This window comes from Theropithecus gelada, chromosome 18 (genome assembly GCF_003255815.1).
Source record: "Theropithecus gelada isolate Dixy chromosome 18, Tgel_1.0, whole genome shotgun sequence".
In the NCBI taxonomy this organism is placed as follows: Eukaryota; Metazoa; Chordata; class Mammalia; order Primates; family Cercopithecidae; genus Theropithecus; species Theropithecus gelada.
In genome coordinates this window covers 62,995,401-63,016,321 of record NC_037686.1, presented here as the reverse complement: position 1 = coordinate 63,016,321, position 20,921 = coordinate 62,995,401, and the positions used below count along the sequence as shown (strand labels likewise).

At 33.6% G+C, this 20,921-nt stretch overlaps 1 protein-coding gene across 2 annotated transcripts in view; it reads left to right on the top strand.

Annotated features, from left to right (window-relative positions):
• RTTN (rotatin) overlaps positions 1-20,921 on the top strand; it is a 195,791-nt gene that overhangs the window by 72,298 nt on the left and 102,572 nt on the right. For both annotated transcript variants that reach the window (XM_025365662.1, XM_025365663.1), the window contains 4 exons: positions 4,164-4,352; positions 4,959-5,198; positions 11,012-11,156; positions 18,053-18,207. In XM_025365662.1, the coding sequence (XP_025221447.1) occupies positions 4,164-4,352; positions 4,959-5,198; positions 11,012-11,156; positions 18,053-18,207 (729 nt within the window). The remainder of the gene's footprint in view (positions 1-4,163; positions 4,353-4,958; positions 5,199-11,011; positions 11,157-18,052; positions 18,208-20,921) is intronic.

Below are 20,921 nucleotides of genomic sequence, written 5' to 3'. Positions count from 1 at the left end.
AACTTACTGGAAGATTGGCCATTGATTAGCCGCCCTTTCATTTAAAGCTATCAATGTTTCTAAGTATGGCTTTTGGTATATTCCACGAATTTGATATGCCATATTTTATTATTTAGTTCAAAATATTTTCTAAGTGTTTTGTGATTTTTTTTCTTTGATCCAAGGGTTGTTTAGAGTTATTGGGGGTAACTAGTGAAGATTTAGTTTATTAGGTGTTCTAGTTATTTTATTACTAATATTTAGCTTAATATTGACATTAGAAAATATTTTCTATGATTCTAATTCTTTAGAGTTTGTTGAATTTTACTTCATGGCCCAGCATATGGTCAGCTTTTTAAAATGTTCCATGTGTAGTTGAAAATAATAATGTATATGTAGTAGTTGTTGGATATACTGTTCTGTAAGTATCAAAATATATCAGGTTTATTGATAGTGGTCAGATCTTCCCTGTGTCTACTTTATTGTATGTGTGTGAAGTTCTTTCAGGTAGCAGAGGGGCATGTTAAAATCTCCACTATGACATTGTCAGTTCTGGCTGACAGCGTGTTTTGAGGCCATGTAATTTAGTTTGTAAACATGCTGGTGGGTTGTCTCTATCATTATGAAATTATTTCTTTATCTCTAGCAGTGCTTCAGCATATAGAATTCACTTGATCCGTTATTACTGTAGCTTCACCAGCTTTTATTTGGTTAGTGGTTAGTATGATATGTATTTTTCCATCCTTGTAGTTTTAACTGTTTTGTGTCCTTAAATGTACTTTTTTTTTTTGTAAGAAGTATATAGTTGAGTTTTTTTGGTCCAATCTTACAGTATTTACAGTTTTAATGGAATATTTTAATGAATTTTACATTTACTAGAATTACTTATATTTTTGGATACAGATTATTAGCTTGCTGTTTTCTATTTGTCCAGTGTCATTTTTTTTTCTTTCTTTTTCCTCTCTGGCTTATCTTGATTAATTTTTAAAATTAATCCATGTTTTTCAGCTGTTAACTTGTAGTTATACATACATTAAGTATTCTATTTATTTATTTATTTGTAGCAACTGGGATCTTGCTCTGTTGCCCAGGCTAGTCTTGAACTCCTAGCTTCAAACAATTCTCCCACCTCAGCCTCCCAAAAGTGTTGGGATTACAGGCATGAGTCACTGTGCCCAGCTAAGTATTCTTCTATGTATGTTATTTCTATATATTTTATACAGAGGATTATTTTATAATATAGAGATTATAATTTACTTTCTTGACTGTGAATTAGTATTTTTACCACATCCCAGACAATGGGAGGACCTTAGAACACATTAACTCCATTTAATTGCTCTTCTTTTTTTTTTTCTTTTATTGTCAGGTATTTAAATTCTATAAGATGTTATTATAATTATTTTATGCAGTAAATATTCAGTTAGGTTTGTATACCTTGGTCGTTTCTGTTACTTTTTATTGCTTTTTTGGTTTTTCTGCCTCCATCTGAGAATTTTTTTTTGAAGAGATTTTTATTATTTAATGTAGTACACTTACATTAGCAATGATTTCTGTCAGTTTTTTTTTAATCTAAAAATTCTGTTTTAAAAAATGTTATCACTTGGTATAGAATTCTAGGTTGGCAGTTAGAGTCCATTTTTTGTAGGAACATTACTGTCAGTTTTATTGTTGCTTCTTTGAAGGAACTGTGTTCCCCATTCCCTTAGGAGTTCCTTTAGCTGTATCCCATAGCACTTTGCTTGCTTGCTTATTTATTAGGGAGAGTTTATTTTATTTTTATGGGTACATAATAGTACATATTTATGGAGTACGTGTGATATTTTGATATAAACATATAGTGTATAATGATCAAATCAGAGTAATTAGGATGTCCATCACCTCTAATATTTATTGATTCTCTGTGTTAGGAACATTTTAGATCTGCTCTTCTAATTATTTTGAAATATACAACAAATTGCTGTTGACTATTGTTACTCTATGGTGCTATGGAACACTAGATCTTATTCCTTGTATCTAAATTTTTATGTACCCATTAGCCATCCCTTCTTAATTACCCCCTTTCCCACCATCCTTTACAGCCTGTGGTAATCATCATTCTACTCTTTAGCTCCATGAGCTCATTTAAAAAAAAAAATTTTTTTTTTTTAGCTCCCACATATAAAGGTGAACATGTGATGTTTGTTTTTCTGTGCCTGGATTATTTCAGTTAACATAATGACTTCCAGTTCCATCCATGCTGTTGCAAGTGACAGGATTTCATTCTTTTTTATGTCTGAATGATACGCCATTGTGTATTTATACCACATTTTTAAATCCATTCATCTATTGATGAACACTTAGGTAGATTCCATATCTTGGTTATTGTGAATAGTGCTGCAATAAACATGGGAGTGCAAATATCTCTTTGACATACTGATTTCCTTTCTTTTGGATATATACCCAGCAGTGGGATTGCTGGATCATATGTAGGTTCTGTTTTTAGTTTTTTGAGGAACTCCATAATGTTTCCAATAATAGCTGTACTAATTTACATTCCCACTAACGGTGTATGAGCATTCTCCTTCCTCCACATTCTTGCCAGCATCTGTTGTTTTTTTGTCTTTTTGATAAAAGCCTCTTTAACTGGGGTGAGATATCTCATTGTGGTTTTGATTTGCATTTCTCTGATGATTGATTGATTTGCATTCCTCTGATTATATGAGAATTTTCTCATATACCTGTTGGTCATTTATATGTCTTCTTTTAAGAAGTTTCTATTCAGATCTTTTGCCCAGCTTTTAATTGGATTATTATTATTATTTTGCTGTTAAGTTGTTTGAGTTCTTTATATATTTTGGTGGTTAATCTCTCACCAGTTGAATAGCTTACAGGTGTTTGCTCTCATTCTGTAGGTGGCCTCTTCACTTTGTTGACTGTTTCCTTTGCTACACAGAATCTTTTTAGCTTGATATGATCCCATTTATTTATTTTTGCTTTGCTTGTCTGTGTTTTTGAGGTCTTACTTAATAAATCTTTGCCCAGGCCAATGTCCTGAAGCATTTTTCTGATGTTTGCTTCTAGTAGTTTCATAGTTTCAGGTCTTACATATATGTCTTTAATTCATTTTGATTTGATTTTTGTATGTGGTGAGAGACAGAGATCTAGTTTCGTTTTTCTGCACATGGATATCCAGTTTTCTGAGTACCATTCATTGAAGAGACTGTTCTTTCCCCAAAGTATGTTCTTCGTGCTTTTGTTGAAAGTTGACAAAATATGTGGATTTATTTCTGCATTCTTTATTCTGTTTTGTTGGTCTGTATGTCTGTTTTTATGCTAGTATCATGCTGCTTTGGTTACTATAGCTTTGTAGCATAATTCAAAGTTAGGCAGTGTGATGCCTCCATCTTTATTCTTTTTGCTCAGGATTGTTTTGGCTGTTTAGGATCATGTTTTGTTCCATATACATTTTAGGATTTTTAAATATTTCTTTTTGTTCCTTCTAGGATGCAAATTTACATGCATGTTAGATTATTTCACCATGTTAAAGGAAAAACTTGAGACAAAATATACATGCATGTGTCTTTATGATAGAACAAAATTAACTTTGGTTTAAGAGATATTGCTGTTGAATCTGTTTTTATTTCTAAACATATTTTTGGTTCTTGTTGAATTTATTGATGATGAAACCATGTTCTCAAGTGAAAATAATAAGTTGGAATTCAGTCACTTAGTGACCTCTGTGATCATAGGCAATTCACATATCAGCTTTAAGCCTCATTTTGATCATTTGTAAAATAGGTATCATAGTGCCATACCATCTAATTGTGAATGAATGATACAAAATAAGCAGTGTTTGGCATAAAGTAAATATCAGTGTTTTAGCTGAACACCTTTTATGTTTGGTTCACTATATTATTGGGCCCTGACTTCAACGCATGTTAGTTATCTCCGCAACAACTCTAATATAGCATAGAATGTGGTAAGTCCTCAAGAAAGGATTTAAGTATTCTGGGGAGTTTAGAGGAGATGAAAAGAATAATTGAAATACTGTATAAATTATGATAACTGTTTAAAATAGGGACTAAGAGAAACCTTTGCATTATTGTGGGTTGGGAGGCATTGAACTAGCCCTCATTTGTGACTCTGTTTTTGAGTAGCATTTAAGAATTTGAAAGTTTGTAATTATTTGTACACATTTTCTTTAGGTATCATCTACCTGTTCATGTAATCAGACACCATGCTGTGAGTCCTTACTCCATAGTTTTGCCCTTATCTGCTGATTGTTTGGACTTGAAGCCGGTGTCAGATTTGCTGAGAATAGCTTGGAACCTGTCATGGTATCATGGGAGTGATAATCTGTTGAAGCAAATGAACTCTGAAAGTAAAACGCAAGAGTAAGCTCTTCCTTTGTTGAAAAAGCATTTGCAATTAATTAATTGTAATTAATTAGTTAGGTTTTACTTTTTCCTTAAGTCTGGTAGCTTTTTCCCTTGATATCATCTGATTCTGCTTTTTAGCAGTTATAATTTTCACTTTCTTTTAAAGATTACATGTGTTTATTACTTTTCATCTATTATACAAGAAAATTTTAAGTGAAAAAGCATTTTACTCTGTACTGTTATAGAGGTTATTGTCTGATTTGTTCATAGATATGAATCACTAGGAAATTTTAACTAGAATAAAATCTCAGTAAGTATATGCATGAGCGTTATCATTAGTGTGATGTTGATTACTTTTGAGTATCTTAATATTCTAATATGTCTGTCTTATGTGAATAAAAATTTTTATGAGGAAGAAAAGTCATTATAAACATTTGGGGTGCCAATGTAAAATCCTAATATTGGCAGATATGTGTCAGTTTTTCTTTTGGCTGTAAGTCAATCTTTTGTTAAAAGAAAATGAAGATAAAACAACTTTTGGGAGAGTTTATAATAGAAATAAATGTGAGATTTCATTTAAATAGCTTTATGTTCCTCCTTCTTTTTTTTCTTTTTGTCTAGATTTTTAGATGCATTGAAGTTATCCACAGAGGACGTCCTCACTCTGAAGATAACACACATGGCTAGCGGGCTGCAGGACTGCCTCCATTCCATTGTTCAGGCTGCAACCCACAGGGAAGTTAGGGCTGCTGTCACTAGGATGAGTTTTTATCTTCTGAATGACAGATTGTCTTTAAAGGGTGGCCCTGGTCCCTGTGGGGTTACCTTGAAGTCCTTGGCTTGGCACACAGCACTGAACAGGTCAGTGTAAGGTCAAGGCTGCCAGTTTCAAAGACCTGGATTGTATTGCATTTGTGTTCATCTCCTAACCTTTGAAGATAAGAGTCTATGCCCTTACTGCTGCTATCATAGAAAGAAAAACTCCAGGATTTGTATCATCTGTAAGAATAGCCAAAGAGAAAATTTTAATTTAGGTATTGCATTGTTGAAGGGATTATTAATAAACTTACAACAATTTATTATCGTTAGAAAATTTTACCTCACAAAAGTAAATTATTAGGATAAGACATGGATGAAACAAATTGAATGTTTATTTCTATCCATGTTATAAATGAGTTGAGACATCAGTGAATTGATTAATAGGTGTGGTACACCTGCCACAGGCTGTTTTGTTTTGTTTTGCTTTTATTTTGTTCTTAAGTAAATTATATCATTTTTCTTTTTACTCTCAATTTCATGGAGTTGATTGCCATGTGGAGGTCCTTTATAGCAGTTAATTGGGAAGGCTCTAGCTTGTCAGTTTAACATGCTTAACTTGTAGCAGATGGTTGCATTTGCAAGAAGACTGATAAGCAACTGCTGCAAGCAGGTTTTTATTTTATTCTTCATGCGACTTTAGTATAAAATGTATAACTTTATTATTTAACATAAAATGTGCAGTTTTTAAGCTGCTAGGTTAAATGAGTTCTCAAAATATGAATTCCTTTATTAGTTTAGCTTTAAAGATTAGTTTATCTGATTAGGCTTTCCAGTGGTGTGCTGGTGCCCACTAATACAGCCTTGTGAGAGAGCTGATGTTTGAATTTTCAGGATTTTTGTAAGTTGATTGTTAAACACAGCCATTCTTAACAATCATATAAACTTACAATTAAATAAGTTATATGAAAAATAAAGGTAATGAATATGCAAACATCACTTTCTATTATGTGGCAACATTTTACTGTTATCTTTGTTCTTAGGTTATGCATACATGTACACTACAGGGGTATGTATTTTATGGAAATAACTACAGTGGAATGCCAGTGTGCATCTCTTCACAACTTCATGTTACATGGGTGTCTCCAAATTGTCTGGAGTGGGTTATTTACACCATGGAAATTGACAAACACAATAAGTCAGCACTCTACTTCTGTTAGACAGTTACATATTTATCAGCACGCTCCGGCATTTAAACAGTCTTGCCAGTTGAAGAATGCATAAATCCTTCACTTTAAATAAATGTAATATGTCCCTATTTGTCAAAAGAAATTTTAACATAAAAGCTGATTGTATTCATTGCACTAAGTTTTCTTTCTCTTGTGAATTAAAACCATAGAAATAGTATGCAATACCACATTACAGGAAAGACTCTCAAACTGTGGGTCAAGGAAGCCTTTAGAGTGTTTCAGATTGCCCAGTAGCAATAACTATATGTGAGCATCACATTTTTATTGTTAGTTTCCTCAGGACTAGTGTTAAGTGGAGAGCATAGACTGTGTGTATGTTTTTTATATATATATAATATTCATCTCATATTTGGTTTTTAGGTCTGTGCTTGATCACGGCAACACAGACACTACTGCCTAATTTATAAATATTCATGTGTTTCTGCTGTATTATGTTTCACTAAAGAATGTAGAAAAAATTTATATCACAGAATCCACCTTTTTTCATGAAAGCTTTTTAAAAACTTTACTTCCAGAAATATATGTACTGATGAGGCTTTGGGAAACTTTAGTTTTGCTTTCACTGAGTTTAATGATAGAAAGGAACATCACCTTTTTGACGAATTATCTAAGATGAACCAACAACTTAAATGGTGCTTGGAGATAGAAAATTCCCATAAATTATGGCTGTATAAAGTATTGAGATGTTGAGAACATTTTTATAAGCTTAGTTTAATATTTTTTTAAATACAGTTATTTCAAATTGTATCATTCTAGACAAAACAAAATATAGAGAAGCATGTTCATACCTGTGTGAATGGTTTTTAATTGTATTTTAAAAATAATGTTACTTTTTAGACATTTTCCATGTCAGTAAATATACTTTGAGGCTAATTTTTCAAATATGTGCTATATCCAAATGAATGTTCCCCAAAAGGGGTCCTTTTAGGCGTGAGTGTATATGTTAGAATAATTCTGGCTTTGCTTAGATATTTTGAACTTGTACTCTCAGGTCATTTAAACAACAGATGTAAGGAAGTCTTACTATATTTTGAAGTCATACTTAATTTTTTACCAAAAAATGATATTAGCAAAAACTCAACTATCCAGAGAAGGGTAAAAATGATTTTTACATATATACCGAAATGAACACCACCCTAAACGATGACTATTTATCACTATTAACAAAAGTATATTTTGGTTTGACAACAAAAAATGGTTTCTAAAATCTTTTTACTTATGGTACTATGGCTTCTAAACATAACTTTCCAAGCTGATTATTTTAACAGTCCCACATTAATTTATGCGTATGTTTATATGTGTATGTTAACACACAAGCATACTATTATAATCTAATACCATTTTGGAAACTTATTTTAAGAAAACAGATGATAGTCATGGTTCAGTAGGATTACAAGTTGTTAGAGGTATCTAGATTCTTCTTTCAACTAGTTTCTGTTGAGTTTGCGTGTTTAATGCCTCTCTACTCCTTTCCTACTGAAAGTCCTATTGCTACTGTTTTTCTCCATTTTTCACCAGACTGTAGACTGACTAGCGAATTGATTTTTCTGCTTCTAACCTTATGCCACTCATTTATGTTGCTTCCTCAATGATCCTTCTGAAATACATGTCACCTGTGGGTTCTCTTCCATGGTGTGCTGGATATTGATAGAATTCCAACCCCTTAGCATGCTGTAGAAAGTTCTTTTTGATCTGGCTCTTGCTTACCTTTTCAGCTGCATTTTCCACCTCTGTCTCTAACATATACTGTGTTTCTATGAAGTACAAATATTGGGGTTTTATGAAACTGCTTGATATTTTAGGGCATACACTTCTGTTTTATACCTCCTTGCTTTTACATAGTTAACTCCCTGGCTGCCTTGTGAATATCTACTCCTCCTTGAGCTCCAAGCTCTCCTTCCTCTGTAATGTATGTAGAATTGTAGTTACCATGATTGTCACGTGGCTTTCCTGCATTACTTCTACAGTTGTTTAAATATTTGTCTTCTCATGTGCCTTGGGTTTATTACATTCCTTTTTATGTCCCTCACATATGGCATAAGTCATAGTATACAGTTGGCCATGCAGCCTCAGCATGAACACCTCCTTTGAAGGATATTCATTCTGTTTTTGAGCTGTGATTATTAGTAAGTTTTTTGTTCTTTTGAACTGTACCTGGTCATTTCTACCTATTCTGTCCTTCAGACTCACAGAATTCAATACTGTTCACATGTGACAACTCTTCATTTAAACATAACTATAATTTCTTCTCTATTCCCCCCACCCTGCTTTAAATGATTGTTTTTTTTTTTTTTTTTTAAGATAGACTTTAAAAGCCACAGTGTCCAGACTTCTCATTTGTTCATGCTATTTTACAAGGGTATTGTGTTTCTTAGGACTCTCCCTAAGATCTGGACATGGTGCCTTATATGGGTGTGGTGCTGTGGTGTGGGGTGAATAGGAAGAAAGGGACTACTGCCTTTCTTTTCCTACTGCTTTTCCAGTACTCAACAGACATTTATTGATCACCTACTAGGTGTCACTCTTGAAGGAAATGTAGCCGTGAGCAAAATTGATAGGGTCCTGCTCTCATGAAACTTGCTATTAAGACAGCTAAAAAGTATAATAAAAAGTAGAAATGCTTCCAAGCAGACTATTATGAAACTGTATTAGAGGAGCATCTTATCCCTTTTCAGTAGAGAGAAAGTGGTTCAGAGAATGAAGCTTAAGCCAAGACATAACAGGTAGAAGGATGTTAAAAACCTATGGGATTGGAAGCCGAAAAGATGCCAGGCACACAGAGAAACAAATACCACATGGTCTCTCTCATATATGGAATCTAAAAAAGTCAAATTTAAAGAAGTAGAGAGAGGAATTGTTACCAGAGGCAAGTGGCAGGGGTATGTGGGTAGAGAAAAGGGAGATGTTGCTGAAAGGTTACAGAATTCCAGTTTAGACAAGAGGAGTAAGTTCTGGTGATCTATTATAGCATAGTGACTATAGTTAATAATAATACATGTTTCAAAATAACTAAATTAATGGATGTTAAATGTTCTCACCACAGATAAATAAATATTTGAGGTGATGGGTATGTTAATTAGCCTGAGTGGATCATTCCACAATGTATATGTGTCAGAATACCACATTGTACCCTAAAGATATATACAATTATTACTTGTCAGTTAAAAATAAAACAATAAATGGAATATAGTTTGGAGCATGTTATGTGACAGAAATTTGATACTTTGAATCCATAAGTGGATGATCAGTTGACTCACAACCACTTATATATTATTTCTCCTCTAAACTAAAATGCCATATTCAACCAATATTATAAAAATTAATTTTTTTTTTAAATGCCAGGCATAAGGCCCTGAGTTAGGAAAGAGTATCTTGTGTCTTCAAGGGGAATTGAAAAGAGGATAGTACACTTAGATTTAAGGGATATGAGGGCAGATATAAAGTGGGATTACAGAGGTGATATCATGGAAGACTTCTTATAATCTTTATGTTTATGATTGTTAAATCATTAATCTCCCAAAGATCTATGGTTGTTAGAATCATCATTTCATTCCATCCTTTCAGAGTATTTTTCTAATCTCAATTTTCATAATCCGACACTTGCCATCCTACGCAGCTGAATGTCATTTTGGGGATGTGGGAATTTTAAGTAAGGAAAAATAATAATGAGACAAACACAACATTACTAAGAAATATAGCATTATATATCCCTGGTGTTGGACTGCTTAGTTTAGTATTCATGTTTTAAAACTTGCTAGCCGTATGACTGTGGAAAAATGACTTAACCATATTGTTGCTTGAGTCTTCTTGTCTTTGAAATAGAGGTACTTACTTCACACTGTTGTTATGAAGTTTGACAAAAACCCTGCTCTTAGAGCATAGGCTGGCACAAGGTTGGTGCTCAATAAATGCTGAATATTAAGATTCGTATTATTGTCACTCTTATTAACATTTTGATGCAATTGCTTTAGATTTATAAAAAATAAAACATTACAGATAAAATTGAATCTCATATATCTTCCTGATTGCTTTTTAAAAAAATGATTTTCCAAACTACTTGTCCCTTTTAAATAAACGTTTTATTGTCTACTAATCTTTTAGCTCTCTTAAACCAGTTTTTTTTCTTTTTAAAGAAATCTAAGAAAATTGGCTCATATCCTTTTATTCCAAACTTACATCCTAAGTCTACCTTCTGTGTTTTCCATGCCTCTTACAAACTGGTAGCATCCTTGCAGGACTTTTTTTCCCCCTCACTTTATTACCTTATTTTTTCAAGTTGGTCAGAATTAGGTTTGAAGTACTAATCCTTATCAGTGAAACATGGCATTCCCAGTATGAAAAAGCAAGTTTCATTGGACAGTTAGAGTTAGTATTTTTCCCCTTAGTATTTTTTTGGTACTTTTCCTGAATTTGTTATTTTTCTCTTATGATATTTGTCACTTCTAGTTATTTCAGTTACTTGTCCACATGTTTTTTCCACTATAAACTCATGTTCTTGAAGGCAGATACCCAGTTTGTTTCAACTTTGCATTTTTCAAAGCATTTAGAACAGTGTCTCATAAAATAGCGTCCTCACAAGGCACCTGTTAAGTCCCCATATCTGTGATGAACAGTGGTATTGTGTATTTTAAAGCACTAGAAACCATGATTATTGTCTTTTCATTGTAGGTTTTTACAAGTGCTTCCTGCTTGCATTGAAGATGAGAAACTGCTAATAGATATCGTACATTTTTTAAATAAATTAATAAAAGAACAAAGAAAAAATTCTTCACTAGAACTTCTAAACTGGATTCTCGAATTACTTCTTAGACATGTAAGTGGTGTTATTAAGGAATTTGGATTTTAAGTTTGGGAAGTAACTTATTTGTAGAAATCATTAGCATTATATTATGGAAAAGTTACGGTAATTTTATATTGCCTGCGCTCGGTAAAGTCGTCCTTATGTAACGAATGGCTCATAACAACATGCCTTTCCTGATGCAATTGTGAATGTGTTTATTAAAATTCTGTACAGTGAATGGGACCTACAGTCTTGTGTTTAATCAAACCTGTTCTGCATGTGACCTTTCTGCTGCAACTGTATTTTTAAGTGGGAATTTCAGTTCAGGTGGCAGGGGACAGGGTGGATGTCCAGATAAGCATGTTGAGAGTTGGCTAACAAAGCCAACTGAAGGCAGGAGGGGTATAGTGATGGTGAAGTTGTGAAGAATGAGTAAAGTGTGCTCAGGCTTTAAATAACGGCTGCTGGAGTATTTACTCTTCTAGCCCCCACTGCTCTTAGATTTTTAGCTCTTCTAAAAATTCTAAATTTTTTTTTTAAGACGGAGTCGCACCCTGTCACCCAGGCTGGAATGCAATGGCGCAATCTCGGCTCACTGCAACCTCTGCCTTTTGGGTTCAAGCCATTCTTCTGCCTCAGCCTCCTGAGTAGCTGGGATTACAGGTGCCCGCCACCATGCCTGGCTAATTTTTGTATTTTTAGTAGAGACGGAGTTTCACCATGTTGGCCGGGCTCGTCTTGAACTCCTGACCTTCAGGTGATCCACCCACCTCGGCCTCAAAGTGCTGGGATTACAAGCGTGAGCCACCGCGCCCAGCTCTAAAATTTTTCTAAATAGCTATTCTAAAAATTTTGGCTATTCAGATTTCTTATTCTAAGAAGTCCGCGAAGAACCCAAGAAGCCAGGTCCCTATTGTTGGTCTATCTGTCTGTTTATGTATTTATTTGCAAATACCATATGAATTTACTCAACTTAGGTAAGATAAAGCTTTATACAAATAAAAAAAAAAAGCTAGAAAAGAGGGCCTAAACTGATAGAGGAGATAGTGGATCTTATAAGGCAAATATGTTTCTTTATATATTAATACATTTGCAAAATTTAGAGATAATTTTCTGTAAAAATATGAATTCCTGTTTTGTTAGACATGCTGATATAATGTTTGTGTGTATATAAAACTTATTTAGATGTTTATTATTGCCTTAGGCTATTTTCTGTTGTTTCTAACATAATACCAGAAACTGGGTAATTTGTAAAAAACAGAATTTATTTCTTATGGTTATGGAGTCTAGGAAGTCCAGGTTTAAGGGGACACATCTGGTGAGAGCCTTCTTGCTAATGGGGACTCTCTGAAGAGTCCCGAGGTGATGCAGGGAATATATGGTGAGGGGGCTGAGCGTGCTAATGTGCTATCTCAGGTTTTTCTCTTCCTGCAAAGTCACCAGGTCCCCTTCCATGATAACCCACTAATCCACTGCTCCGTGAATGGATTAGTCTATTCATGAGAGTAGGGCCTTCATGATCCAGTCACCTCCAAAGGCCCCACCTCTCAATACTATTACTTTGCGGATTAAATTTCAACACGAATTTTGGAGGGAACGTTCAAACCATAGTAATTATCTTTTCCTTTATTGTAGACTGGTGAAAATTGGGACTGTTTTGTTCATTATTGCATACTCAGCGTTTACTATAGTGCCTTGCCCATAGTGAACTCTGAATACTCAGTAATAAGCTATGTAGTTAATTACAAGAAGCACAGAAAACCTTAATTTTGTAACTTGTTAAGATTTAACAAAAATGGAAACCATGTATTATGTTCAAGGTTACTTATATATGCAAGTATATTTATAGAGTGAATTTCTAGAATTGTAATTGCTGAGTCAAATTGTAGAGGTGTGTGTGTGCTGAGGTTTTGTGGTTTTATAAATAGATAACTTGTTTTGAATTAGATGGAGGTTTTTTCATATTTGGTCTCTTTGTGAATTGTATCTTGATGTCCTTGCTGGTTCTCCTCCACAATTGGGTTGTTAGTCTCCTTTGATTTCTTCTTTCCTGTCCTCTTTCTTTTCCTCCCTTCCCTTCTCCCTTCCCTTTCTCCTTCGTTTTTTCCTTCCCTTTTCCTCTCCCCTCCCCTCCCCTCTCCTTGGGGCATGATTTCATTCTGGTACCTGCAACTTGGACATTAGTGTAGAGATCTTTCATGTTTTGATTAAATTTATTCCTAAGTATCTTAATTTTTTTTGGTAGCTATTTTAAATGAGGTTTTTTTTTGGGGGGGCGGTTAGTGTATAGAAATGCTACTGATTTTTTATATGTTGATTTTGTATCCTGCAACTTTATTGAATTCATTTTTAAGTTCAAAGTTTTTTGGTGGAGTCTAGGTTTTTCTAGATTTAAGATTATATCATCAGCATAGAGGGACAACTTAACTTGCCTTTTTTCTAGTGTGGATGCCTTTTATTTCTCTATAGACTAATTGCTCTGGCTAGGATTTCTACTACTGTATTGAATAGACATGGTGAGAGTAGACATCCTTATCTTGTTCCTGATCTTAGAGAAAAAGCTTTAAACTTTTCGCCATTGAGTATGATGTTAGCTGTGGGTTTTTCACATATGGCCTTTATTGTGTTGGGATTCCTTTTCTACTTATTGAGAGTTTTTATTATGAAAGGATGTTGAATTTTGTCAGATGCTTTTTCTGCATCTGTTGGTATAATCGTGTGGTTTTTGTTCTTAATTCTGTTAATTTGTTGTATCACATTTACACATTTGTGTATGTTGAACCATCCTTGCATCCCTGGAATGAATTCCACTTGATTATAGTGAATGATCTTTTTATTGTGCTCTTGGTTTCAGTTTGCCAGTATTTGGCAAAGGGTTTTTATATCTGTGTTTATCAGGGATATTAGCCTGTAATTTTCTTTTCCTGTAGTTCTCTTGTCTGGCTTTGGTATCAGTGTAATGCTGCCATCATAAAATGAGTTTGGAGTTTTTAGAAGAGTACAGAGATTAGTATTAATTCTTCTTTAAATGTTTGGTGGAATTCAGCAGTGAAGCCATCAATCAGGTGTTGGGCTTTTCTTTGGTGAAAAACTTTGTATTCCTGCTTTAATCTCCCTGTTATTGATCTGTTGAGATTTTCTGTTTCTTCATGATTCAATCTTGGTAGCTCTATGTGTCTAGGATTTTTTCCATTTGGTTGTCCAATTTGTTGACATGAAATTGTTAATAACAGTCTCTCATGACTTGTATTTCTCTGGTATCGATTGTAATGTCTTCCCTTTCGCTTCTCATTTTGTCTGTCTTCTTTTTTTATTAGTCTAGCTAAAGATTTGTCAATTTTGTTCATCTTTTCAAAATCTCAATTCTTGATTCTGTTGATCTTTTCTATTGTTTTTCCAGTTTCTATTTCATTTGTATCTGCCCTGATCTTCATTGTTTTCTTACTTTTTACTAAGTTTTAGCTTCATTTATTCTTCTTTTTCTAGTTCCTTGAGGTTGTTTACTTGATATCTTTCTTTTTGACATAGATGTTTATTGTTACATATGTCCTTCTTAGACCTGCTTTTACTGCATCCCGTAAGTTTTGGTTGGTTTTGTGTCCATTTTTGTTTGTCTCATGACGTTTTAAAATTTCCCTTTTAGCTTTTTCTTTGACCCATTGATTGTTCAGAAGCATGTTACTTAATTTCTATGTATATGTGAATATTCCAGAATTCCTTCTTTTGTTGACTTCTAGTTTTTTATCATTATGGTCAGAAACAATATTAGATATTATTTCAATCTTGTTATATTTGTTGAGACTTGTAACACCGTACATGTAAATTACTCTTAATTTTGTAGTATGTCGTGTTGATGTATATTTTATAATTTATTCATAGTTATGAAATTAAAATTCCTACAAGAATCTAGATGATTGTACTATAATTTTAATGCAGTTTTTGAAAAGGATTTTTGGTCCAGTTATGTTTACTTATTTGACTTTGTATGGTATTAAACCTTTCTTCGGAAAGCTTCTACTTTATCTCATATATTATCACCACAAGTGTTATAAATAATAATACTTTTAAGAATGCACAAAAGTGAACTTAAGTATCCGCTGTCAGGTGGGTTTACTCCCTAAATATTATGCTACGAGATAAATTAATATGTGTTATATAACTATCGATGTTTAGGATAAAGGGAACCTGGAAATAGAAAATCAAGTACGTTTTAAAGTTTATCCTTTGAAGTGAGTGAAATAAGTGAGAAATGATTTAAGAAGTTCAGTAAAATAACATTTCCAAGTAAATTGCTTTGAATGTATGGACATATGTGAAAAGATATACAAAAGCTGTGGTTGCAAAAACAAAATTAGGCAGATATGAACGCCTGATTAGTCAGAAGAATGCTAAGAGGAAGTGAAAAGAAAAATCAGCTAACTTCCTGAGGGAAGATAGGAACTTTCTCTTTTGAAAATTTTTTCGATGTGTTTTATCAAGACAGTCATTTATTACAAACATACTGTAATTCTCAGGCAATTTAGGAGTTTATTGTACCTCTAATCTGTTTTTAATATGATATTTTGTTTATAATAACCTAGAAGTGCTGAATTTGAATACCTTTCTTTTTGGAATGCATTTTTTTGATGGAAATTCATAAATGTGGGGCTCTTGGTTTTTTTTTTCTTTTGGTGAAGCTCAACAGAACTATATAGCATATATATTTTCCTTGGCTGACTTTCCCATAACAGGCTCATGTGCAATCAGACTTTATTGAGGGTCTTGCACACACTTTTGGCATAGCTTGTTGATGGATGTAAAATTGGATATGAGGAGTGGTAACTGTGTGCATAAAGAAAATGAGCCATCATTATAGCAATTGTTGCCTTTTAGAGGTCAACAGTGACAAAATAATGGCCCAAGTAGTTGGTTTAAAATTAGGATTGAATACTAATGTCTAAAGACAAAAACTTCAGATATGATTAAGCACTTGACATCTGTAGGCATCATTAGAGACATCTTATTCTACTCTGTTGTCCTTGAGAAATGGTAATTCACCCTATATTTTAGAACTGTTACTTGCTGAGGTTCACTGAATTTCAGTGTTAACATGTAAATCAAAGGTAAAAAGAGAAAAAACCCTCAGGAATCTTCAAGTGGAAACAAGTTATTAATAGGATGAGATTCTTTGGGAGAATCTTAATTTTTAGGTGTACACATACCGTATCAGTATATTCATGTATTAATGGTAGCTGCTACTCAATTTTTATCAGCATATCAAAATTAATAATTCCTGATAATGAAAATATGTTTTACAAGATGGAGTTTGCATCTTGGTATAAACAGTTTGTTCATTTTGCCAGTAGTTTTGGGAGTCAGAAGGCATGTTAGTGTGAGTCAGCTTTTGGATCTTTAGGGCTCAAAACACTGTAGAAAATATATTTTTATGGTTTACTAAATGTGTATCTCGATTCTTTTATTCATATATGAAACATAAAAGTTGCAATTATGTCTTACGCAATTTTAATTTATCCAAAGACATATATTGCTTAAGATAAAAGAAAAAGTTGGGAAAAAAACTATTTAGATGTTAAAACACTGTAAAATGAGAGCAAAATGTCTCTACTAAATAGTTTCCAAAAGCTCTCAGTTATATTACTAATAATTGTATGTATCTCTATATACTATAAGAAATTTAGAGGTTTCTTTACATATTTTCATTTCTTTTCCCTAAAGAGAATGCAGTTAATTTTGAATTGAGTTCTTTAGGTGAAGGATTTTATAAGAACAATAGTTACATTTTGATTGTATCTCTTTTTGTATGTTGTTATGTGCACTAGTGATGTGACACTGTGCTGAGGATGGAATATTAACTAGCTTTGGAGTAAGATGCTTCTAGCTCTGCCCTTGTGTGTCTATGACTTAGATAGTTATTTAACCTCTTTATAAATCTGTGTTCCCATCTGTAAAACAGGAATGAAAATGCAAATCTTCTAGTTTAGTCAAAAAGTCAAATGAAATCTTACTATCTTTTTTTTTAGCACAGTGCCTGAGACATCATAGATGATTAATAAATATCCCATCTGTGTATTAATGCTTCTGATTAATGTAACATTTTCTTTTGTCAATATTATTAGAAATAATCCTTTATCTATTTTTTTTTTAGTTGGGAAAAGAGGAAAGATTTTAGAAAGCACTAATATTTGTTTACTAGCCTGTCAAGTTGGCAAAGATTATTGCAGTAATAATTCACATAGCATTGGCTTGGGCTCTCTGGGTCTTTTCACATCCTGTGTAATTGTATGTATTGGTACAGTTTTTACAGGGACAGTTTGGCAATATATATCAAAAAATTAAAACTAATATAATATTTTGATTTAGTAGTTTTATTACAGAATTCATACATAAGATAAAATCCAACTTGAGTACACTGTGTATTGCAGCTTAGTAAATTTATGCATCATTGATTATCCAGGAGTTAGTGTGGTAAATCCTTATTGTTGAAAAACAATCAGATATTAAACTAATGTTTTTGCAGAAATATTGTTAATAGGAAGTAGGAAAAAATGGTTACAGTAATATTTTTTTCACTTGATATAGGTTTGTGAAAAATGTATAGTTTTAATTCTGTTTATATTTTCGGAAACAAAAAGGAGAGTTATATATCCATATATAATAGTGGCAATTTCTGTGTGGCATGATTATGTGTGGTTTTGTTTTTCTCATTCTCCTTTTTTTCTATTTTCCATGATAAATATGTTTTTCTTTTGTTGAGAACATATTAAACATCTTTTGAATTTAGAACATCTCTACTAATGCAGTAGAGGCCCACACCTACTAGTTAGGTAATATAACTCTTAATCTAGAACGTGGTTAGCCACAGAAACCTTTATGGGAAACAATATGTAGTTCAATTAGTAAATATATTTTTTACAAATTTCCTTTTTTAGAATGCAAACCCACTGTTAGACCTCTTGGTTCTGACAGAGTCACAGGCACGAGAAGAAACAGATGATATCCGGACTGCTGTCAGGCAACAACTTCAGAAAGAACTGATGGCTCTTTTTGATACCTTGCTGCTCAATTCCATGGAAGTTACTGACAGGTACCATTTGTAACATTGCAGGTTTAGGTGCATTTATATAGAACCTAATTTTTCTTTGATTTTCAAAGTTTTACTTTGTACTTCTTTAAAATTAAGGAATACTTCTTTCAAATACTTAAGTAATAATCAGTTGTAGTGTTCTGTTTGTTTTTGTTTCAGTTTAATCTGTTACAGCCCGATTGTACATGCTTGGTCTCCTTCACTACATACATGCATGCATGCACTCACACATACGCACACACACAGCGTTTTGTTCTCTAGAGTTTAAATTCTGGTTCTCTCTTAATTATCTACAAATCTACTTGAGCAGTCATACCTATGCCTGTGACCTTATGATTATCCTTACACTGACTTTCAAATACGTAGCTCTACTTATGAATTCTATTTTTAAAAAATAAAAAGTTAAGGTGAAAGTCACTATGTTAACCATTTTAAAATGTGCATTTGAATGGTTTTTAGTATATCCATAATGTTTTGCAACTGTCACTACTACCTAATTCCAGAATGTTATCATCACCCCCAAAAGAAACCTTGTATCCATGAGAAAGCCCCTCCCTATTCACACGTTCCTCTAGGCCCTGGCAGCCACTAGTCTTCTTTCTATGTCTGTGGATTTGCCTATTCTGGATATATCACATAATGTGACCTTTTGCATATAACTTCTTCACTTAGCATCATGTTTCCAAGGCCTTTGCATGCTGTAGCAAATATCACTACTTCTTTCTATGACTGAATAATATTCTATTTATAGATATGCCATGTTTTGTTTATCCATTCATTCCTTGGTGGACATTTGAGCTGTTTCTACTTTTGGCTATTATGAATAGTGTTGCTGTAAACACTCATATACAAATTTTTGTGTGGACATGTGTTTCAGTTCTCTTGAATATATAACTATGAGTGGAATTGCTGGTTCATATGGTAACTGTAATGTTAACTCTATGTTTAACTTTTTAAGGAAATGCCAAGCTGTTTTCCACAGCAGCTATACAATTTTACATTCCCACCAGCAATGTATGAGTGTTTCAGTTACTTCATATCCTCACCAACACTTGTTGTTATAGCCATCCTAATGGGTATAGACTGGTATCATTTTGGTTTTTATTTGCATTTCCCCAGTGAAAAATAATTTTGAGCATCTTTTCATATTCTTATGGCTATTTGTGTATCTTCTTCAGAGAAATGCCTATTCAACATCTTTGAGGATTTAGCATCAATGTCCATCAGGGATATCGGCCTGACATTTTCCTTGGTTTGTCTTGTTTTTTGCTTTAAATATGTCCCAGAGATTCTGGTACATTGTGTCTTCATTCTCATTGGTTTCAAAGAACATCTCTATTTCTGCCTTCATTTCATTATTTACTCAGTAGTCATTTAGGAGCGGGTTGTTCATTTTCCATGTAGTTGTGTGGTTTGGAGTGAGTTTCTTAATCCTGAGTTCTAGTTTGATTGCACTGTGGTATTAGAGACTGTTTATTATGATTTCCGTTCTTTTGGGTTTGCTGAGGAGTGTTTTACTTAAAATTATGTGGTCAATTTTAGAATAAGTGTGATGAGGTGCTGAGAAGAATGTATATTCTGTTGATTTGGGGTGGAGAGTTTTGTGGATGTCTATTAGGTCTGCTGGGTCCAGAGCTGAGTTCAAATCCTGAATATCCTTGTTAATTTTCTGTCTCGTTGATCTAATATTGACAGTGGGGTGTTGAAGTCTCCCACTGTTATTGTGTGGGAGTCTAAGTCTCTTTGTAGGTCTCTAAGAACTTGCTTTATGAATCTGGGTACTCCTGTGTTGGGTGCATATATATTTAGGATAGTTAGCTCTTCTTGCTGCATTGATCCCGTTATCATTATGTAATGCCATTCTTTTTCTCTTTTGATCTTTGTTGGTTTTAAGTCTTTTGTATCAGAGATTAGGACGGTAACTCCTGCCTTTTTTTCTTTGCTTTCCATTTGCTTGGTAAATCATCCTCCATCCCTTTATTTAGAGCCTATGTGTGTCTTTGCATGTGAGATAGATTTCTCGAATGTAGCACACTGATAGGTCTTGACTCTTTATCCAGTTTGCCAGTCTGTCTTTTAATTGGGTCATTTAGCCCATTTACATTTAAGGTTAATATTGTTATGCGTGAATTTGATCCTGTCATTATGATGCTAGCTGGTTGTTTTGCCTGTTAGTTGATGCAGTTTCTTCATAGTGTCGATGTTCTTTACAATTTGGTATGCTTTTGCAGTGGCTGGTACCGGTTGTTCCTTTCCATATTTAGTGCTTCCTTCAAGAGCTCTCGTAAGGCAGGCCTGGTGGTGACAAAATCCCTCAGCATTTGCTTGTCTGTAAAGGATTTTATTTCTCCTTCGCTTATGAAGCTTAGTTTGGCTGGATATGAAATTCTGGGTTGAAAAATATTTTCTTTAGGAATGTTGAATATTGGCCCTGACTCTCTTCTGACTTGCAGGTTTCTGCAGAGAGATCTACTGTTAGTCTGATGGACTTACCTCTGTGGGTAACCCGACCTTTCTCCCTGGCTGCCCTTAACATTTCTTCCTTCATTTCATACTTGGTAACTCTGATGATTATGTGTCTTGGGGTTGCTCTTCTCGAGTATCTTTGTGGTGGTTTCTGTATTTCCTGAATTGGAATGTTGGCCTGTCTTGCTAGGTTGGGGAAGTTCTCCTGGATCATATCCTGAAGAGTGTTTCCAACTTGGTTCCATTCT